Source organism: Trematomus bernacchii, unplaced genomic scaffold (assembly GCF_902827165.1).
Source record: "Trematomus bernacchii unplaced genomic scaffold, fTreBer1.1, whole genome shotgun sequence".
In the NCBI taxonomy this organism is placed as follows: Eukaryota; Metazoa; Chordata; class Actinopteri; order Perciformes; family Nototheniidae; genus Trematomus; species Trematomus bernacchii.
The window spans coordinates 1,747,146-1,770,822 of record NW_022987477.1 but is presented as its reverse complement, the minus strand read 5'-3'; the positions used below and the strand labels follow the sequence as shown (position 1 = coordinate 1,770,822).

The window sequence follows — 23,677 nt, the reverse complement described above, 5'->3', positions numbered from 1 at the left end:
GTTTTTCCACTCTCACATTTGTGAGCCTGTTGCGAACCTTTGTGTGGTCTCAATAGCCATGCAGTAAGCAGTGTGCTGTGGCATGTGGCGTGTGGCGCAGTGGACTAGTGCATTGGTGTTCGGATCAGGGGAGCACAGGTTCAAACCCCACTGCAGTCAGCATGTCGTTGTGTCCCTGAGACACTTCACCCCAAATGGCTCCTGTGGGGATTGCCCACAGTACTGAGTATGTAAGTCGCTTTGGATAAAAGCGTCTAACATGTAATGTAATGCATGGATATTGAAGTGTACTTGAATGACATCTGTTTGTTTTAGTCAAGATTATGCTAAAATATACTTTCCCCAACTATATTTAAGTTCCCTATGAAGAGCCAACCTTCAATTTTGAAAATTCCCGTTAATTCCCATGGAAAGTTTCCATCTTTGAAAATTCCCGGAATTTCGCAACTCTAATCAGCAACCAAGGTAACCCCCCCCCCCCCCACCTGATCACCTGAATGTCCTCCTAGAGCACCAATGTGTTCTTTTTAACCAAATCTCTCTCAGAGGGGCGTGGGGAGGGGCTCCTTATTTTCATCTCAAGTAACAGACAGAGAATCAGCACTTTGGAAACAGGGCTGAAACAGAGGGGATTATGGGTAATGCTGCAATGATCTGTTTGGTGTTTCAGCCAATCAGAGACAGGTTCTGTATATATCTGAGACCTGTAATATATTGATGAAAAACAGTATAAGAGGGGACCTTTAAGGCTTGATCAGTGAATGTTTAAAGTGCAGAGAGCCCTCTTGAGAGTCTGTGTTGTTGACAGCTTCTAGAGGTACAGGAAGTCGGACATGGCGGCCGGCAGATGTGTCATCAGCTGGACTCTGATCCACCAGTGCGGCTCCATCGGGTGGTACCGAGTGTACGGGCGTTTGGACATAATGGCGTCAGTGATGTCCTCCAGAACCGGAGACATGTCCTTCTGACCGTTGTTGGTGTTCGAGCGCACGTGAGCCATGACCATCTCAAATCGAGCTTTCCCATAATCCTCCTGCACGTGCGCCGGCGCCTCGCTCCACAGCTTGTCGGCCGTGTTGGCCATGCTCTCTCGGCTCATGATGCTCGTGGCCGGCATGAAGTTCCCCGGCTCCACGATGGACACTTTCACCCCCCAGGTCTTCATCTCGTAGCGAAGGCAATCGGAAAAGGCCTCCACGCCGTATTTGGAAATGCAGTACGGAGAACTCAAGGCGCCCCCCATCCTCCCCATCATGCTGGAGATGTTCACAACTCGACCTGAAGAGGGGAAAGTGTATATATGTGGGGAACAAACAATCTTGTTTTTAAAGTGATCCCATAGCGAGCAAAAGTACTCCATGATTATAAGTGTTTACTATGTCATTACTATGTATGTGTACCACTTATAGTATACTGTATGTGACCTGCGCTATCAAAATCAGTCACTTTGACCCCATTTTGAGTTACATACACTGTGGGAGAATAAGTATTTAACACAACACGATCACTGTTGAGACACAATTACGAGAAAAAGGAGATACAGAAACACTCAGGATGTCTTTCTGGATGTTTCTCTGAATGATGAAACAACTGAACGCAGCACCACCAGTAATAAGATTATGTAAAATAGTGCAACTTCAAACCTCGTAGCTTGTTAAGCATTCAGTTCAACTGTCAGAAGACATTTTTAACAACATCTCCTGGGACTATGCTCTACTTTAATACATCACTGTTTCCGTACTAATTAAAGTCTTAGACATTCAAAACACAGAAGACTAGCATTCATTGGTTTCTACATTATAATATTGGAGTTCTTCTCATTCACTGTTTTATCCAGTCAATTTTCTTTATGTGTTTGTATTCTGTGTTGGAATAGAATAGAATAGAATCCTTTATTGTCCTTATACAGGTACAATAAGATGAGTAGAGCCTTTTTTTAAGGTGCCATCAAAAAAACAAACGAGACGTACAACATTCAGGAGAAGACAACATACAAACAACAACATTCATACTTAATTGAAGCACTGTGTTAGCCATATTAAGTGCTATTGCTCCAACGCATTGTAGGTGATAGGCTAAGGCGGGACATCTCGAAGCAGAACATATTTAACATTTTGTTTTCCATCTCAGGCTTAATTTCTCACAGAAATCACGGGACACAATTTACGCACCGTTTACTTTCCAAGGGGAATTCTAAGAATGCTTATAATCCTTCATAGAGAAAATGGTTTGGTTGGCAGCTAAACAAACATTTTGGACAGTATTACAACTCATGTTAATGTGCCATACACTCTGATGTTATTTCCCCTGACCTTTGGCCTTGCGGATCAGCGGCAGAACAGCCTTGGTGACCCTGATGGAGCCCCACAGGTTGACCTCTGACACCTTCCTGTAGGTGTCCATGGAGATGAACTCGACTTCTCCAAATGTTGACACACCAGCGTTGTTAACCACAGCCCACAGACCTGGATCAGGAGACAGGGCGTTAAAGAGGATTTAAAGGTCACCTATAATCCACTTGTTCATGTCTCTTCTACATCAACATGTGTCCCCTCTTCTTCATGTCTCTTCTACATCAACATGTGTCCCCTCTTCTTCATGTCTCTTCTACATCAACATGTGTCCCCTCTTCTTCATGTCTCTTCTACATCAACATGTGTCCCCTCTTCTTCATGTCTCTTCTACATCAACATGTGTCCCCTCTTCTTCATGTCTCTTCTACATCAACATGTGTCCCCTCTTCTTCATGTCTCTTCTACATCAACATGTGTCCCCTCTTCTTCATGTCTCTTCTACATCAACATGTGTCCCCTCTTCTTCATGTCTCTTCTACATCAACTTGTGTCCCCTCTTCTTCATGTCTCTTCTACATCAACATGTGTCCCCTCTTCTTCATGTCTCTTCTACATCAACATGTGTCCCCTCTTCTTCATGTCTCTTCTACATCAACATGTGTCCCCTCTTCTTCATGTCTCTTCTACATCAACATGTGTCCCCTCTTCTTCATGTCTCTTCTACATCAACATGTGTCCCCTCTTCTTCATGTCTCTTCTACATCAACATGTGTCCCCTCTTCTTCATGTCTCTTCTACATCAACTTGTGTCCCCTCTTCTTCATGTCTCTTCTACATCAACATGTGTCCCCTCTTCTTCATGTCTCTTCTACATCAACATGTGTCCCCTCTTCTTCATGTCTCTTCTACATCAACATGTGTCCCCTCTTCTTCATGTCTCTTCTACATCAACATGTGTCCCCTCTTCTTCATGTCTCTTCTACATCAACATGTGTCCCCTCTTCTTCATGTCTCTTCTTCATCAACATGTGTCCCCTCTTCTTCATGTCTCTTCTACATCAACATGTGTCCCCTCTTCTTCATGTCTCTTCTTCATCAACATGTGTCCCCTCTTCTTCATGTCTCTTCTACATCAACATGTGTCCCCTCTTCTTCATGTCTCTTCTACATCAACTTGTGTCCCCTCTTCTTCATGTCTCTTCTACATCAACATGTGTCCCCTCTTCTTCATGTCTCTTCTACATCAACATGTGTCCCCTCTTCTTCATGTCTCTTCTACATCAACATGTGTCCCCTCTTCTTCATGTCTCTTCTACATCAACATGTGTCCCCTCTTCTTCATGTCTCTTCTACATCAACATGTGTCCCCTCTTCTTCATGTCTCTTCTACATCAACATGTGTCCCCTCTTCTTCATGTCTCTTCTACATCAACATGTGTCCCCTCTTCTTCATGTCTCTTCTACATCAACATGTGTCCCCTCTTCTTCATGTCTCTTCTACATCAACTTGTGTCCCCTCTTCTTCATGTCTCTTCTACATCAACATGTGTCCCCTCTTCTTCATGTCTCTTCTACATCAACATGTGTCCCCTCTTCTTCATGTCTCTTCTACATCAACATGTGTCCCCTCTTCTTCATGTCTCTTCTACATCAACATGTGTCCCCTCTTCTTCATGTCTCTTCTACATCAACATGTGTCCCCTCTTCTTCATGTCTCTTCTTCATCAACATGTGTCCCCTCTTCCTCATGTCTCTTCTACATCAGCATGTGTCCCCTCTTCTTCATGTCTCTTCTACATCATCATGTGTCCCCTCTTCTTCATGTCTCCTCTACATCAACATGTGTCCCCTCTTCTTCATGTCTCTTCTACATCAACATGTGTCCCCTCTTCTTCATGTCTCTTCTACATCAACATGTGTCCCCTCTTCTTCATGTCTCTTCTACATCAACATGTGTCCCCTCTTCTTCATGTCTCTTCTACATCAGCATGTGTCCCCTCTTCTTCATGTCTCTTCTACATCAACATGTGTCCCCTCTTCTTCATGTCTCTTCTTCATCAACATGTGTCCCCTCTTCTCTATGTCTCTTCTACATCAACATGTGTCCCCTCTTCTTCATGTCTCTTCTACATCAACATGTGTCCCCTCTGTGGAAAGAGACTCTGAAAGTTTCAGTAACAAAGATTCTCTCTCTTTTTGTCCTGATCCATTTATATAAAAACCTGTCTGAAAATGAGCTGATCAGATTTTGGCCACTTTATGATGTCATAACGATGTTTTGTCTTGTGTAACCATTAGCCAATCACCAACCAAGGTAACCCCCCCCCCCCCCCCCACCTTATCACCTGAATCTCCTCCTAGAGCACCATTGAGTTCTTTGTAACCAAATCTCTCTCAGAGGGGCGTGGGGAGGGGCTTCTTATTTTCATCTAAAGTAACAGACAGAGAATCAGCACTTTGGAAACAGGGCTGAAACAGAGGGGATTATGGGATGCTGCAATGATCTGTTTGGTGTTTCAGCCAATCAGAGACAGGTTCTGGATAGATCTGAGACCTATAATATATTGATGTAAAACAGTATAATAGGAGACCTTTAAAAAGAGGACTTATTGAATGATTTCCAGTACCTCTGTCTGCGTCCTCCAGGTTCTCTCTGATGTATTCCACAGCCTGGTTCACCTGCTCCTCACTGCAGACATTCAGCTGGACTACCTTCATGCGATCAGAATGAAACTCCTCCAGTTCCTTTGCACCCTCTCCTCCTTCGTCCTGCAGAGAAACAATGTTTTTTTTTTGTGTTTATTTACTTTTTGCCGCTTGCTTTTAACCTGGTTTTAACATGCAAGCCGACCGCACCAACTCTGCTATACAATATATCAGAGAGGAACTTCTTCACATCAGAAACTTTGTGGACAACAGCCCACCGACAGACAATGGTTACGCTATCTGTAGCGTGGTTCTACAAGCAAGTCAGTGAGTTCATGGGGTGGTATCAGAGAGTAAGGGTCTGTAAATGCAATGAAAACAATTGGCCACAGCAAATCATTTATATTAAAAATGTAATTTTTACTTTTGAATACTTCAGTACAAAGGATGTAAAAAGAGCCAGAATTCCCATCACTAACACTGTGTTTGTATAAAAAATAAAAAACCTTGAACCTTGTACCTTAAGCAAACATCCAGCATATACTGTGAAGCCAAGCTTGTGCAGATGTTTTGAAAGAGCACGACCGAATCCACTATCACAGCCTGTGACAAACACAGCTCTCCCCTTCACCTGCAGAGAGGGACACAATATAAAAAGGCTTATGTTATTTTCCCTACAAGAGGTATATAAAGATATTCAAAAAGACTAAATGAACACTGAAGTCAAATTGGTATCAAAGGTATATCATGTAATAAAAAGAAACTACTCACGAGGAAACAATTTCTATGCTCTGAACTGTATTACTGTTACATATTTTAGGCATATTATATTGTAATTTTGGTTTGATCTGTGAAAAAAGACATACTGGAGAATGGGTATAATCTCGAAAACACAAACGTTGTAGACATATCACAACAGAATATTATAACTTAGAAATTAATGAATTTCAGAGTCAAATTGCCATTGTACATATTGGACCTTTCCTGCCTGATGAAGTGGACTGTTTTTATTGAAAAGATTGTAACTGAGCAACTGTTGGACTTAAGAGTTGATGTGATTTCAGTAGGTCACAACAGCTGGTATGAATGTTTAAAACAAATGTTGTGGCAATTTAGCACAGGAAGAGAATGAAACACAAACACAGATATAGTTGATCAATTATTATTTCGTGGTACAACAATTAGGGCTGTGCGATTATGGCAAAAATCATAATCACGATTATTTTGGTCAATAATTGATATCACGATTATTAAATACGATTATTTATTGAACTTTAAAACAAATACAAATAATAATTTGAACAGTATCTTTTTAACTGTTGATTACCCTGAACGTGTAATTCAACTGAAAAACCAATACAAAAATAAATGAAATATTTACATTTAAATAAATAATGTAAAAATAATAAATAAACAAGATCAACAAATATTTTGGAGCACACTTCCCCAAGCTACTAAACATATATAAATGTGATAGATAAAAAATAAATGAGACCAAAATAAATTAGATCAAATATGTTGCAGTCACAACCTAGCAAAGCAAAATAATTGTTTTTTTCGATTATGTTGTTTTCGTAATTGTGGCAGGCCAAAATTGTAATTGCGATTAAAATACGATTAATTGCACAGCCCTGACAACAATCAATAATAACGAGGAAACATTACCTTGCACACAAGCAGTCATACAGTAATGCTCCAACCCAGTAGAAGTTTTACACAGACATATATAAGATTCTACAATGACGCACCCTCATTTTCTTTACATTAACTAACACACGACATCACCTGTGAATGCCATACTTTTTAGATATCAGAAGGTCATCATCTCATGACGTCTTTAGGAGTAATTAAAGGTGGGGTAGGTAAGTTTGAGAAACCGGCTCGAGATACACTTTTTGTTATATTCCATGGAATGCTCTTAACATCCCGATAGCAATGAATATCTTAAGTGCTTTGACAAAAAATCCAAAAATGTCATCTGTGGAAGCTGTAGTACTGTAAAAAGTACGACCAATCATTTTAGCCGGCCCGGCTAAAGTAACTGGATGGCCTACCTGCCTGTCAGCCTTCCATCTGTGCACAAACTTATCTCGTGCCCTCATTGGTCATGTGCGCGTTGGAGGAGGGGCTCTATAAGGAAGTGGCAGATTTTCTCCAGTTGTGTATTTTCAAATTCTAGCGATCTCGAGCCGGTTTCTCAAACTTTACCCTACTTTTAACTAACAAAGGCTTAACTGTTTTATAACCTGAGGCCCTTTCTGTACTTCTTCTGACCTTGGCATCCGCTCACTTGAAAAAAATGAAAATGAATACATCTATTGATAATTAGCAAAGAGACCATTTTCTCTCTAACTCTGGAAACTGAAATTCAATAACACACATGATATAGCTTACCATGTGATTAGCCATAAGACTGATATACACAATTGTTTCACCTTAAAAGGTGTTTTTAACAGATGTAATTTTTAACATGTTTATGTATAAAATACATGAAAAAGTGGTGTTTGCATAATAGGTCCCCCTTAACTAACCCTTGTGTGCAGACCCGGGGGGCCTCATGACACAATTTCGCTTAGGGCCCCAAGTTGGCCAGGGGCAGCCCTGATAACACACAATATCTTATGTCTTTTTTTATATTATATATTTCAACATACCAGGACTACTTTCTTTTAGTATTTCGACATTAAAAAAGGTTTTGACATACAATACCATGACATCTCACATCATTAAACCTGTGTGAGCATTATTACTACTATTGTGGGAAAAGTACTTCATTTAAGGGCTGGTCTCCGTGCTTGACATACATTCATTTTCTTGTTGGGAATAAAACTCTATACATCACCTCCACCAATCCTCTTGGAATCCGAGGCGTCGCCATGTACAACACAAAAAGTAAATAGAGCCCCACGATGCACTCGGTCACGCTGCTCTCCGGTAGTCCCAGCACCCGGGTCCCGGTGTTCAGCAGAGCCGGCAGCCCGAAGCCCAGCAGCACCGTCAGGAGCACGGAGAACGAGACCAGGAGAGCCGCTCTGAGCACAGGGAGAGGAGCCATCGTTCCACAGTGAGGTTTAATAATGAATACTTTCTGAGGAAGCAGTCCAGTCCATGTATGCAGACAGGCCACGCCCCCTGTGTGACGTCACCCGGCGGTACGTTATTACATTCCCGGAAAATGTGTTTGGAAATAAAAGTTTAAAAGCATGCAAGAAAATGCCTAACGCTGCACAAAAAGGAAACTTGCTTAAGATAGGGTAAGCTGTGTGCAAGAAAGACGATTAGGGAAATGCGTTCTATTGCTAAATAAGCGGTGTGATGTAATATTATAGTACATTGTAATAGTACACATTCCAGACTTGCAAGCACAAGTCTCACTGATGGGATTTTGAGCCAAACAGGAAGTGCGCAGCATGGAAACATTTCTCAGGAACAATCTGAGTCATAATACTGAGCAATAATGTGTCTGATCTGACTAAAATAATGTGATTTACTAAAGCAGTTCCATACTCCCTGTACGTGTGTCTGTGTATTCATCATTTAAAAACACATCTACAAATGATTTTATGCATTAATTATGTTCCCTCCTGTACGCTGCAGAATAGCAGCCTTTTGGCTTCCTTTGCTAAATAAAATCATACATATTTATAACCTGAACTCTGACAGAAGAAGCTATACTGGTTTTGTTTTGAAAATATATGCAATTCTGTTCAAATTTGCATAAAGAGCCACGTGGAAACAGCTGTGTCCGGAATGTCGTGAACTACAGCTGGCAGTTGTGTATGCCTGTTTCTATAGTAACGTTAAATGACTCTGCAGCGCCCCCTATCGAGATTATCTTGCACTGCAGCTAATACAAGCATCTCTATGCTTACCAATTATCAAAATGTGATTAAAAGTGGGCACAAACACCGTTAATCTTTCCTCTGAATAAGCCTCTGCCTGCAGCTCATTGCATAGTTTCTGTATCCTGGAGAACACATTGCCCAAATAAAGTATAAAACAGGTATAATCTCACAGATATACTTATGTTTTGAGGCCTATACTCTACAGATAAAAAGGTGTGATGGCAGTGCAATACGAGTGTACATATGGGTGTAACAGAGCTAACATGGGTGTACTGTGGATGCAGACACTGGCAGGCTGAACAAGCTCGTGAGGAAGGCTAGCTCTGTAGTGGGAGTACAACTGGACAATCTGGAGGAGGTGGTAGAGGGGAGGGCGATGAGGAAGCTCGTAAGCATCCTAGAGAACCCCTCCCACCCACTCCATGCAGAGCTAGTGAAGATGAGTACGTTCAGCCAGACTCATCCCTCCACAACAACGCACCAAGCGCCTGGGACAGTCCTTTGTGCCTGTAGCCATCAGGCTGCACAACAAGGGGTCAATAATGAAAAAGAAATCAAATGAAATCACTGGACATGAATATACACTGTTTCCACAACCCATGTTAATATATTAGTAGTAGACCAAATATGTTGATAGATATGTCTATATATATGTACAGATGTACATTTTCACTTTACCTCATTCCGTACTTCATAATTTAGATGACCAAATATATGCTGACAGTTATTTTACTCTTATTTTTACTCATCTCCTATTTCATAGTCTTTTATTATCATTAGTTTAATTTCTTTCTTGATTTTATTAATGTGTGAATCTTTGCGGTCCTGTTTTTTCACGCTTACCCTGTTGCTGTACAACTGAATTTCCCCACGGGGATTAATAAAGGTCCATCTTTATACATGTGTAAATATGTGAGTAACATGCATGTAATGTCAATATGGTGGTGCAATGTGTGTACAATTGGTGTAACAGGTGTTGCATAGGTTCAATACAAATGTTGACACTAAATGGCGAGATACAGGGTGTTTCTCAATCGCGAGTAAAGCTGCTGCAGAGCCACTATTTCAAGCATACGTCATCGAGTGCCGCCGAAGTACTGTTCCAATCTCCAGCATACTTGGAAATCTACCGAGCCCGGCGTACTTCGTTAGGAGAAATTTCGAGGCTGCACACGAGGAGACTCCGCGGTCTTAAAATCCCCACAATGCTTTGCGCACGGACCAATTTCCCCAAATCTGTGGCGGAAAATGTAAGGCGGGGCCTCTCATATGACGCACACCTGCACACTTGCTAGCCTGTTCCACTCTCAAATGTCAGGAAGTATTCTTGACTCGCTTCTGAAGCAAGATGCTCGGCCTACATGTGCTACCAAGCAAGTGTACTCGCGATTGAGAAACACCCACAGAGTGTAAGATGGAAGAAAGTCACATAAGAAAAAGAACTTTACATTTTCCAAAGTATTTTCAGTTGCTTGCCTATTTGAGGGTTAAGAGAGAATCTGTGTCCGAACATGTTTGGTATGCACACCGTAGGGGTTTAATATCTGTATAAAAACAAAGCCCACTCCCAAAACCTCCCAGAGACATAGCCATAACTTGTAATGTTTTTATTTATTCCAGATGAGATTTTAAATGGTACAAGTAAAACTCAGGAGTAAAAAAAAAAACATGATGTCCTACAGAAAAGCTGAAAGTGAAGAAAAGATGAGATGACGGCATTATAGAGCAAAACACAAGGCACTGAGGATCTAGTCTACGGCTAAACCACCGTCCTGTGGCCTTCAGACGTGCTGTAAACATATCTTTGTGTAGGCTGTCTCCATGTTAAATCATGAGAAATAAATGGGAGAGAAGGAGAAATTAATGCTCTGGAGATGAATAGGAGTCTGCATGGTGTAAAAAAAGAAAATCATTAAGAATAAGTGACTGCTGAGATACAAAACGCTGACTTCAACTAGTGTTAACATATCCTAGAAGAGCATTGACATGAGAACAGATTTTGCAAAATGGACATTGCAAGTACCTTCAAATGGATGTTTTACTGTCCTGCTTGTCTTCACAGTGTAACAGCACAGATACATGTCGCAGGGTAATAGACAGTATTGCATAGATAGACAATAAAGAATATTTCACTTTCCCCCAGTAGTATCAATGCTGGTGGAGCGAGAGACTCATTCAGGTCGAGAAACAGCTATGAATTACAGATGCGAGGTCTTTTACAGTATTTATTTGTTTTTTTGAATGACCTGTGGTGACAGTAAACTGCAAGTGCTCGTTTGAGATCTCAGTTCTTTATTTGAGAAAAGAATCAAGCTTTTTCTTGATATTGTCAAATGAGTCCATTCCCAAGTAGTCTGCCTGGCCTTGCTCCCATTTCTGCTTCCGCTCTTCTGAGGACATTCCCGGTGGGATTGCGTGATCAAACGCAGGGCAACTCCCATCCTGAGAAAGAAACACATACATATTAGACAATAGTGAAACAAAGAGCATGAAATGTTATCAATCAATAGCACAGAACACAACCTTTGCAGCTTTTTAAAAAGCACTGAAGCTCTTCTACATTAATGGCCAAAGCCAAACACACACGAAGCTCGGATTTTAGAGGAGGAATGGTAATAGCATTACAACCAGGAGCCAAAACTGTTATCGGCTGCTAGTCCACAAGAAGAAACCCATCAGTATCACCATACCTGCACACTCTCAATAGTGATCGTGTCACAGGGCGGGGACTTTACGAGATGAATATGAAGGAAGAGAGGATAGACGTATACCATCCAGAACAAAATACAGAAGTTAACATTAAACAGGGGGGAAATAACACACAGTATGTGACACAAAACACATGTAACAAATATAGTATAGCTTTTCCCCACTTTATGCAAGCAACACATTTTTCCAATAGAGCTGGACAAACAGGAAACCATGGTGTGCGTGTAGAAGGGCTGAACTGTTAGATTTGGATACGTAATACTTTGGAAATCCACAATCCCTTTGGTGTTCTGGTTCTTATTAGCGTGTACTTTGTTCTTATTAGCGTGTACTTGGTCACGCATTTAACAACACATAACAGATCTATTCATTTCCCTGCAAGCTAGCCATATGGAAACTGACACTTCACCTCAGCCACAACGCAGACTAAGTATAAATCTTTCCCTAAATTGTAAAAACCTTAAACAATGCACGAAAACCAAGTGGAAAGCTGTTACAGAAAAAAATCTAAAGCTTATAAGAATTTTGAGAACAAGTTTCAGATCAAGATCATTATATGAATGCACACAATATCTGGTTTGCTTACTGCACATATTTGATAGGTTATTGCATTCTATTTCAATGTAAATTACTGCTTTAATTTATTTCTTGTTATTATAGGGTTCTTAATATAGTTCCCCCATCTGTGTTTTTTAAAATTTTTGTTTAACTTTTATGTATGCACCACGAGACCAAGTCAAATTCCTTGTACGTGTCAACCGACCTGGTGATTTCTGATTACACTACAAAAACTTGAAATCTTGCCCAGTATATTCGTCTAATATCTAGTCAGAACATGTCTAGTCAGAATATGTCTAAGACACACTAACTTCAGAAGTAACACTGCAGTGAGATATCGGGTCTTGTTTTTAGACAATGCATCATCTTGTTAAGTCAAAACATCTTATTTTGAGTCGTATCTCAGATGAAACGCATACATATTTATTAGAAAATCACCAACTAACATCAGAAAACTTTTCATGATTCTGGTGAAACATAGTTCAAAATGAGTTCTCCAGCTAATTACAAGATCTGATTTATCTAAATATCCCTTCTTATTTCAAGACATCTTACCAAGCACATTTTCACTTGTTCTATTGGCAGATGTTTGTACTTATTTCAAGTGAAAACAGCTTATTTTCAATATTGTTTAACGTGTTTTTGGAGCAGCATTTTGTCCAGTGTAAGTGATGGCAACTTCTCATCACATCACCCATGAACACAGCATTAAAACATATTTTCCTTCACCTCCACACATCCGGAGAAGAAGGGCTGGTCTCCGTGCTGCTCCTGCAGCATGGGCACCACGGTGCGGGAGTACAGGCTCCACCAGTCCAGCAGGAAGGTGGAGTGTGTGGTGGCGTCGTGCGCACTTCCTGTGATCTGTCTGGATTTGGTGTCGTACGTGTAGCTCCACGGCTTGGTCTTCCCCAGGAAATGCACCACCTTGGCATTGCCACCATATCTGAAATGAGATGTCTTTTTATTTTGGATGAATTGGTCGTCTCATTTAAATGATAGCTAGTCATTCGGATTCAGAAAACATTATCCAGTCATTTTTATGATGATGAAACAGCCCCACACTTAAAACAAGACTAACTTTTCTAACCGCTTTTGACTTCAACTAGCTACAAGTAATGATAAACTCTTTTTGAAACTACACATTGTACATGTCTAAGGGGGCAGGACATCTCTAAGCAGGTTGACCAATCACAACAGAGCCGGCCAGCTAACCAATCAGAGCAGACTGGGCTCTATTTTTCTCATACTCTGTCTGAAACCAAAGAGCTTTTTGAACATTAAAGCATGGAGACATGTCACAGTAGAGACACTAAGAGCATACTAGCGACCCTTTAAGGTTTCACAGTGTTTTTGTCATGGTATTATCCTGCTTGTTATTATAAACCCCGCCAACACTTACAGATACACATTTCTTCATAGATTGGCAAACTGCACATGTACAGGAATACATCAGAATCAGGCCCTGGGGAGGGTTGTTTTCTTGCGTTTGCCAGACCTTTAACTACCATCGTTGACAACAAACAAGCAAGCACACGCTCATCAGATGCCAGAAAATGTCAAACTAAGAGCTTGTTGGTGAGGTTTGTTGCTAAGGAGGCGAGGGGTTTAGAGGCACGATGTGCACAATGCCCAGTCCTGAAGGAGGGGGACATAAAAAAAGGTCTCCAAATACACTGCTCTATTTTAGGATTTAGTTTCAGCTGTTGGAGCTCAGGGGGGGATATCAGACCCAGAGCCCTGCTGGGCGACGCTGCTCATCTCGCTCGTAACCCGATGACGTCATGATGTGACTTCATGTGGTCCAGTGTCTACTTACAGATTGGCTTTGCATCCATTAAGCATGATTTCAGCCACAGACAGACGCTCTGCTGTCTCACTGGAGCAGCTCTTACTACAAACACACACTTACTGCTTAAATGCTGGAAGGTAGGTGTAGATGGCGATGCTGCTCAGGTTGTAGATGAAGGGGAGGTGTTTGGATATGTCAGCTGTTGACCAGTCGTTGAAGAAGCTGTTCAAAACCCCCTGGTCTCCTCCTGAGAGAGAGAGAGAGAGAGAGAGAGAGAGAGGAACATCAACACACAGTATGCAGAGAGTACTTAACAGTTCCCTGGCTAATCCCCACATGGGTGACGAGTTATTCTTCTCATTAGACAAGGATTGATGCCTGCCATTTGCTGACTGATACTATGCTTGTTGCAAAGACAGACTCTGCTTAGTAACACCAGAAGCCTTTCAACAGGCTGTGGTGTCATAGCCTGTAAATAGATAGCAAATGTAGTTTAATTGCTCCATCATAGTTGTGTCAAGTAATGCCGTTAAATGGTCAAACTGTAAAGTGACATACAATGGATTTGTACAACTAATGCAATATAAAAACCTCTAAAATACAAGTACATTAGCTTTTTCGTTAGTGTAGTTGTAGTCTCTATGATAGCTAAATGATAAAGCATCACCATGTTAACTTGCTAGCTGCTAACTTTCTGTCACTGGACACATTGCTGGACAGGTAGCAGACAGTCCGGGTATCAGAGCTTTTTCACAGAAAACATCCGCTAACCGTGTCAAAAGCTAGTGAAACCATAGTGTATTCAAGAGAAGTAATCCGTTCAATCTGCAGTTTCAAATATGTAGAGCACATTAAAGCATTAAGTGCTATTTGAGACACACATACTTAATGGTGAAAGCAGATATTGGGCTGCATGTGACGCTTGTTCCTATGCAGAAACTCAGTACTACAGTTTCAGGAAGGTTTCACATCCCAAATACTGCAAGTCTTTATCCGTAGTGTGAACATGTTGGGAAAAGTCTACGGGTAAGTAACGGGTCTCTTTAGAAATGCATCTTATGAAAGTGTCTGACAGGTTTAGCACATGACTGGATGGCTCCTTTGAAAAGCTGTGAGAGACTTTAATGAAATGATCTGTGCTCCTTCGACGGCCAGATTCATTAGAGTTCCCGCTGACACCGCTCCATTAGTCAGCAGATTTCTAAAATCAGTCCAGAGACATACTGGGAGAGAAATGCTCCCACACATTCAGAACATATAGGGTTTACTACCTTTACACACTGCTGGGGTCATTTAAAAAGTATCTGACTTAGTAGTAGAGTAAGAACTGAATAAGTTTCCCTTCACTTGGTTTTTACAATCCCATCATATGACGCCTTTCAGTACAGTGTTGATCGTAGTGTCTGTACAGAGCGTTACAGGGCAGGATGTGCTGAACACGCCTGACACATGTGAGTTAGTGTTGACACTCTACTCTCCTCTGGAGGAAAAATACCACGGATCATTGTGTTGGAGGGCCAAGGGGTATATAATGCATGTATATAGAAAGCGTAGGTTCTCTGGCTGATCCACACAAAGTGAGGAGTTATCTTATATTTGAGAAAGATTGATGCCTGCTATGTGCTCACTGACACTCGGCTCATTTTAAAGTCAAAGTCAAAGAGACACCAAAAACCTTTACAGTTGTAGTGTCACAAATAAATGTATGTCTAGTAGAGACAGTGTCCTAATGTTAAAGGTGGGGTAGGTAATTCACTTCAGAAACACGTGTTATATTCCATGGAATGCTCTTAACATCCCGATAGCAATGAATACATTAAATGCTTTGACAATAAATACATAAAAAAAAAAAAATGTAATCTGTGGAAGCCGTGGCGCTGTAAAAAGCACGACCAATCATCTGAGCCGGGCCGGCTAAAATAACTGGATGGCCTACCTGCCTGTCAGCCTTCCATCTCGTGCACAAACTTATCTCGTGCCCTCATTGGTCATGTGTGTGTGTTTGTGTGTTGGAGGAGGGGCTCTGTAAGTCTGAAGGAAGGGGCAGATTTTTTCCAGTTGTGTACTTTCAAAATTCTAGCGCACTCGAGCTGGTTTCTCCATTCTTACCGAGCCTACCTTTAAAGCAACACAGCTCAAATGTGTTGCTCAACATGCAGTACAGTAAGAGAAACTGTGGATCTGCACATTAAATGTATCACTAACACCATGTGGTCTTTCTAATTCTTCACCAATGCACTAGTCAAAACCTCTATGAAGAGCTGTAGCAGAGGACGCACTAGGGCTGGAAAGTATTTGATCCTGATACAGCATGTTTCCTAGATAAATGAAATAATGAAGAAAATTCTGCCCTCTGCTGTTGGAAAGCAATACTCACAATGTGTGGGATTTAATGTTATTATTCTCCTCCATTACCAAGCAGTGAAAACCGTGTTCTGGGGTAGTGGACCCTGAAGGTTGGAGAAGCTTGGGACTTGTATATTGCCAGTTGTAATGAAGTTTAGGCGAGTTAAAACCAGATTGAATAGAGTTTCAAATCTGGAACCGACTAAAAAAAAAACAGACTCATAATGACTATTCATTGGTCCTAAAGTCCTTGGATTGATACTGGCACACGATGAGATGTTGGCCTTAAAGTTCCTAAAAAGCACAGAACTGTACAGTTTGTGAAACCGCACGCTGCTGCAGTTTTAAATAACACGCATAGCTGGTGTTAGTCTGAACCCACAACCTCTGCGGAGACTTTTCAGAGGCTTCATTTTGAGGGGATGAGCAGGGCTCTGAAAGAATGTGCATCTGACCGAGCCAGCTTGTGTTGGCAGCGGCGAAGTCCAGAGCCTCCGGGTTCAACCTCTGAAATCATTTTCCTGTTGTCTTTCCTCAGCTATTTTTCAATATCATCCAGAGAGCTGCCCGTGTACATTATGTCTTCCTTATAGCAGAGTGGAAATGAAATGCTAAAGGTCAGAGCGACTTCAACTCATGCCCCAGTGCACATGAAAGACCATCACGGCTATAAATAAGACTGCTCGACTCTTAGCATGCCACAGGCACACAGACGCTTACATCCTACAGACATTCTGGATGTTAAAACTGAAATTAAAACACAATTACCGCCTCACTGTTTACTGGATCCAGTTAAGTTGAGTTTACATCCTTATCTGTACTCTAGACTCATAATATAGGAAATGGAGATTAAAGGAATTTAATAAAGAGGTATTAAGTGTGTATTTTGGGGAAATGGAAGTCATTATATGGACATGTTTGATACCGAGAGTTGCCACAAAAGAAAATTGCCAAAGAACTACAAACAATGTCTTTTGTCTGGGATTGTGTTGAATTATAGCCAGGATCATTCGGCACTTGAAAGCGTTGGCAACGATTGAGCAAACTAATTGGTTCTCCGATGGACTCTCGCTGACGGATTGTTTTTAAAAGTGTCAGAAAACAAAACTGCTTGTCATTTTAAAATGTTAAAAAAAATCTTCACAGCCTCCAACAAGGACGAGCCCGCTTTGAGTCTCATCCGGTTCTGTTCATTTACTTTGTTTCGGGGCTTTTTCAGCGCCCTGAGGAAACAATGAGTTTGGTCCGAGTCCAGACGTCCACATCTCACGCTCTCCAACGCTGAATGGAGTTATCCGTTGCTCTCGTCCAATCATCATCAAGTACGACGGTTTGGTAACAAAATCATGCCCTTAAATTGTGGTTAAACGCTAAAAAGTACTTTACTACATTTCTCATTTAAAAACACTTTGTTTCACACCCTTCTTTTAAAATGGCATTACAGAAGCAGAGCTACGAGTTCAGGCAAAGTACTAAACTATTCACACTTTTACAAACATAATAAATCTAATATCTATTCGTAGAGTTATTCATGTCCCAATTTATGGTTGTGCTTCGTACTAAAGTTCTTACTATTCTCAGCGAAGGTGACACAATTATTAGAAGTGTTTAATGAAGCTTAATGTGAATGCACGTCCTCATGGAAAAAGATTGACTGGATTCTTCTTCCAAAAATGGCAATGGCTGAATCAAGTGTGAAGATTCCAGCTGTGCAAAAACTAGTTGGACTTTTCCTGTTAATCCAAAGTGATAAATCTGCATTATATAAGAACAGCAGCAGCAGCCCACACGTATGAACTAATGATCTTTCCAGGGGCGAGTTGAGCTGAACCTGATATGAAGCCAAGGGGAAGACCACAATTCAGTTACAGTACGCCTCTTAGAGAGGAGCTGCTGAATGTCAAACAGTCCCCGTGCAAAACCAGGCCTCTCAAATTTAGCTTGCACCCCCACCCCTCACCGAGCCCCTGAGAATAACTCAGAGAGGGACAGTCGGTGACAGGAGGGCCTTGTGTCTGGGCTCGATAAAAAGCCGTACTTAGAGCTAGATAAACAAGCTCCGTTTAACTTCACGATACCAAGAACTCAATGTTACCCAAGGCTGGTCAGACCCTCAATGTGTGAGCACTGAAACAAGACTTCAAAGTGGTGGTAAACCAGAAATAGCTACCATTCTAGGCATATTAGATCCTTTCTTGTGATGCATTTGGCAAAAAATGTGATGAGTCTTTTTTAAGAGAAACTTCAGATGCCACAAATATTTGTCTTAGCCAATACCAACAAGCAGAACAACTTTTAAGGATAACTGAACATGGGTAGATCCATTTAAAAAGAGGTTGGAAATATCTTTGGAAAATGGCTGGAAACAGCGAGCGTAGGGTTAAATTAAACCGACCAATCAGCACACATACATTTTGTTAGTTAAATTCATACAAAAGCCAATAGAAAAGTCAGGTTATAATTTTTTAAGGGGGGATTTTTAGTCAGCACTTTCATGGATATTATAATCCATCCTAATTTTAAGTAAAGTAGGGATGCAACTTCTCCATATAACTGATTAAACTACATTTACCGAGTATTTTCAATTCCTAGTTCAGTCTGTGATTGGTCGACCGCTTAGAGATGTCCCGCCCCTTAGCCTATTCTATCACGTACAATGTGTTGGGAGTGCTAGCCAATAGAAGCGTAGTGATGTCACTGTTATGGAAGTAAACAAAGTAAAATGGTGGTGTTTCAGGCAGGGGGGAGTGTGAGAGAAAGAAACCTTTGAATTCAAGCCTTTGCAGTAAAACCTATATAAAAAAAAAACACACTACAGGAAATGGGAAAACTCCTTAAAAGCAGAATATGGCCTCTTTAACTAGCCGTTTCTCCCGCAGGTAGCGACGAAACTCGCAGGGAGCAATGAGAAAACATTGCGTCATGTGAAAAGTCTTCTGGACTCACCGTCGAAGCTGCCGTGGTCTGTGCAGTGCTGGAGCAGTTTGCCGTAGGTCTCCAGAGAAGGACGGAAAACAAACACACCGGAGTTGAAGCAGTCGGGCCAGCCGGGGTCAGGAGCCGCCGACAGCTCCTCTCTGTTGAACAGCTCATCTATATTTGAGAGCACCTAGGATGCAAATAGACAATAAATATTAGCAGTACACCACCTTGAATTCTTCTTACTTAAAAGGTCACCTATCATGCAAAATCCACTCCCTCATGTCTCTTCTACATCAACATGTGTCCCCTCTTCTCCATGTCTCTTCTACATCAACATGTGTCCCCTCTTCTCCATGTCTCTTCTACATCAACATGTGTCCCCTCTTCTTCGTGTCTCTTCTACATCAACATGTGTCCCCTCTTCTTCATGTCTCTTCTACATCAACATGTGTCCCCTCTTCTTCATGTCTCTTCTACATCAACATGTGTCCCCTCTTCTTCATGTCTCTTCTACATCAACATGTGTCCCCTCTTCTTCATGTCTCTTCTACATCAACATGTGTCCCCTCTTCTCCATGTCTCTTCTTCATCAACATGTGTCCCCTCTTCTCCATGTCTCTTCTACATCAACATGTGTCCCCTCTTCTCCATGTCTCTTCTACATCAACATGTGTCCCCTCTTCTCCATGTCTCTTCTACATCAACATGTGTCCCCTCTTCTCCATGTCTCTTCTACATCAACATGTGTTTTGGCTTGTGTAACCATTAGCCAATCAGCAACCAAGGTAACCGCCCCCCCACCTTATCACCTGAATCTCCTTTGAAACAGGGGGGATTATGGGATGCTGCAATGATCTGTTTGGTGTTTGGGGCCAAACACTTCAGAGACATGTTTTGTATACATCTGAGACCTATACTATATTGATGAAAAACAGTATAATAGGGGGCCTTTAAGGAAGATTCAGTGTGAGCCTCACCAGTGTGTCTGCGTCCATGAACACACACTTGGAGTAGTGTGTGAGGGTCCAGCAGTGCAGTTTGGTGAAGGTGACGCCCAGTTCGGGCCTCTTCATCATGGCCAGGTGTGCCGTGTCTCCGCTGTCCAGAACGTCCACCTCCCTCACCTCGTCATAGATACTCTTCAGCACCGCCCTGATGATTCACAACAATACAGAATGAATCTCCATCAAACATCCAGGTGGGAAACAAGGCTTTACAGGAACACCAATGAGTGGGATTTAGGGTTTTTGCAGCGATGGTTGGAGGTTAAGTTACTTACTTGCAAGGCTCTGACATCTGTGGACCGATGAGAGCCACCAGCTTCTTGGATGTGTTGTGGTTGCGGAGGGACTTTCCCAAAACCATGGCTCCACGAGCATAGTTGTCATTGGTAGCCAACGTCACAAAAGCCTGGTCTGCAGAGGCAAGAAGAGGAGAGGGTTATTATCATAAGCAACTGATGGTTATTGAAGTAAAATAAATGCTAAATGAAATGTTCAAAAAGGTTTGCAATATAGTTTGGGCTGCATCTTTTGACGGTCATTTAAATAAGATAATTGGATGGTGTTAGAAATTTAAATCAATGTTTTATAGCATAATTTTGTCTAAAACATACCGTCAGTTTAAAAACTGTTTTATTCTGAAAAACCCGGAAGTTCTCATAAAATCTCAATGCCAAGCTTTTATTCTGAACATCTTTCATCTCCGGTTAGCATTTAACATGTGGCTAATATTACGTTTTCTAGAAATGTGAATGTAAAGTGAAAATGACACTTACTGATCTTAACACTACACCAGTCGAGATATTATAATTGCTGAATATTAAATGAAGGTACAGTTTATTCTAATAAGTTCTGTTGACAGAAGTAGGTAGAGATGACGACTTCCGGGACTACAGTAAATGAGAACTGCTGAAAAGCACTTCTGGTATTACTAAAGTGTCTATTTACAGCCGTTATAATGCATTAAATAAAAAGTCATGAAAGAGAGTATGAGGAGAAGAGGTGTGTGGAGTTATGCAATGAATGTACAACGTCTGAATCCTCTGTTATGTGCGAAAACGGACATTGAAGACGACCCCCAGCAACGCGAACCAGCCCTCGAGGAGGAGCCTACGGGGGGGATATAACCAGCTGACGAGGATTGTCTCGGGACCTTCTTGACCCCTTCACCCCGGCGAGGCAACAGCTGCTCTGTCTCTCCATCTTACCCTCTGCTTGTTGTATCACCGTGCCATTTAATTAAAGTAACCAATTTGAACCTTTCCGGAGACTCCATTAGTCTCTTCATTCTAAGCTTCTCTCCTGGGCGCGAGAACAACAAATACTTCTAACGATGGTAGACTTATCTCATCTTAGAAAAGTGGGTCCAGTTTAAAGATTTTCTAACTTTTTCTACTGATGTTTTTGCGCTGTCTTCTTGGGGAAATTGCAAATATTTTTACAAAACCCAACAAACGGGTTTCAAAAGGTACAGCATGCAAGTCCATAAATGCGAGTAGGAAATTATCGAGATCCAGTTGAGATAAAGCAAATAGCAATGATTTCATATCTTCAATGTTTGGCCTGCAGTAGCAAAACACTTCTACTTGAGAAAAAAGCCAAAAACTAAAAGCAAATCTTTAGCAATTTAAATTCCCAAAAGGTTCACAAGATTAATGACAACTGCCATTTTAAGGACTCAAAAACAAGCTGAATTAGCAATATATCCTCCCCTAAATGCGAGAATTCTCACTTGTTCAAAGAAAAAGACTTCAGTACAAACAGTCCCAGATTAAAAGTCTCATTAGGTGAATTTTATTTGCAGTGTGGTGCCGACTCTGTGCCTCCACCTCTGATGGCAGGGAGGAAAGAAATGTGTCAGCTACCTGCCAACTCAGAACAATGACTCGCCTGTGAGACGACATATTAAAACCCAATGATGAAATGTGCTCGGCAGCTGGAGAGCTTGTGTGACTTTAGCATGCGGGCCAACATCAATCCCACTTGGATTGTATATCAACCACTTAGTACTGTACTGCCAATAACGGGCAACACAAGTAAGACAGTATACAGTATACAAATGTTGCCAGGAAAAGTGGCTCTGCTCCCTTTCTGCACCACACCCTTTCTCTCACACCCCCTTTTCAATTGGTACAAGAGGCTCTGCAGTATAAATTCATGTAGCCTGACATGAATCATTAAAAAAATAGCTCAACCATAGCCTATAGGATGAGTGGATGCACACACACCCCTCTATTTCCTGCAGTAACGCCACAAATGGGATTTAGGCAATGCAGAATCCAGAGTACTCAGATCTTGTACTTGAGTTAAAGTAGAAGTACAAGAGTGTAGGAATACTCTGTTAAAGTCCTGCATTCAAAATGTTACTCAAGTAAAAGTAGAAAAGTATTATCATCAAAATATAGTTAAAGTAGCGACAGTAAAAGTAGTCATTGTGCAGATTGGTCCATTTCAGAATAATATATACGATATGTTTTATAATGATTGATCATTAAAGTGTTCTCAAAGCTGGTAAAGGTGCAGCTAGTTTGAATGACTTTGTATACTGCAGGGTAGCTTGTGGATTTACTTTACTACATGTAGTGGAGTAAAAGTACATGATTTAACCCTGAATGGTAGTGGGCTAGAAGTTTACACCACGGGCAGAATCCAGACACAGGAGCACAGGGTTTCCAAAACTGATGTCCAGGGACTGAAAGGGATCCAAATAGACCCCTACCAAATGAGTTATCTTTACTTGTTGTCATTCATTCAAAGTTAAAGATGCAAGCCAACAGTTTTGTTCGTTTTCAGACATGTTTCATTTGACTTCAAAACATGCAACTGTTTTTTATCTGACATGACAACACAGTTAGCTGCTGGGGACCCTGTCATTAATAGCTCATATCTGATAACATGTTTCATATATGGCCGACAGCTTCACGCCTGGCAGTCAGCAGGTCGCTTTGACACACAGATGGAGACACAATGTACTTTTGCACATTGAAATTCTGCCAACTTCCATGGGCAGCTGCTGCACAAACATTAAAACCAAACAACACACAACTTTATCGACCGACAAACATTTCCACAAAGCTAGACGCTGATTTTAAACACAACCAAAGTGGGACAGGCTTTGAAAAACTTCACAGAAACACGTTTTAGCATCAAGTTAGCTTCACGAAAACACACAGTAGCGGCTCTGAAATGTTTAAATGTTACATACCAGCCATGACGGAGAGGTAGAAGCTACTTTGTAGCCTGGACTCGAGCACACAGCTGCTTAACGTGGAGGAAAAAGGGCTGAGTGAAAACACAGAGGTGGATTTATACCAGCATGGAGCAGCGTCATGTGACACACCCACCTGCTCCAAAACGAGCCTGCTCGCCCCCCAGCAGGTCAGGGGGTTCAACTATTCACAGATTCACAAAGTATTTAGACACATGCATCATTTTGAACTGTTAAAACACTTTAAATTCTTCTTGTGCACGTGTTGGAAGTGTAAGTAGTGTTTTCAAGTGGAGTAAAAGTGAAAAGAATCCCCTCAAACTAACCTTTGCTTTTACATAATTAACATTCCTGTC

The 23,677-nt window shown here is 41.4% G+C and overlaps 2 protein-coding genes across 3 annotated transcripts; both read right to left on the bottom strand.

The window, feature by feature from the left end:
• Positions 1-656: 656 nt before the first annotated feature.
• Positions 657-8,059, bottom strand: bdh1 (3-hydroxybutyrate dehydrogenase, type 1). Its single transcript, XM_034146264.1, has 5 exons — positions 7,783-8,059; positions 5,461-5,571; positions 4,922-5,063; positions 2,313-2,465; positions 657-1,278 (listed from the first exon to the last, which is right to left on the bottom strand). Exons 1-5 carry the CDS (start codon positions 7,993-7,995, stop codon positions 812-814), a joined length of 1,086 nt encoding a protein of 361 aa, XP_034002155.1. The 5' UTR covers positions 7,996-8,059; the 3' UTR covers positions 657-811.
• Positions 8,060-10,365: 2,306 nt separating this feature from the next.
• Positions 10,366-23,399, bottom strand: LOC117498158 (glycogenin-1-like). Of its 2 annotated transcripts, XM_034150261.1 has the most exons (8): positions 23,319-23,399; positions 20,392-20,527; positions 20,090-20,264; positions 19,137-19,299; positions 13,965-14,091; positions 12,782-12,998; positions 11,476-11,514; positions 10,366-11,227 (listed from the first exon to the last, which is right to left on the bottom strand). In XM_034150261.1, the coding sequence occupies exons 1-8, from the start codon at positions 23,323-23,325 to the stop codon at positions 11,078-11,080; spliced, it is 1,014 nt and encodes a 337-aa protein (XP_034006152.1). In that variant the 5' UTR covers positions 23,326-23,399; the 3' UTR covers positions 10,366-11,077. The 2 variants fall into 2 exon arrangements, with proteins under 2 accessions (XP_034006152.1, XP_034006157.1); XM_034150266.1 differs by lacking the exon at positions 11,476-11,514.
• Positions 23,400-23,677: the final 278 nt, after the last annotated feature.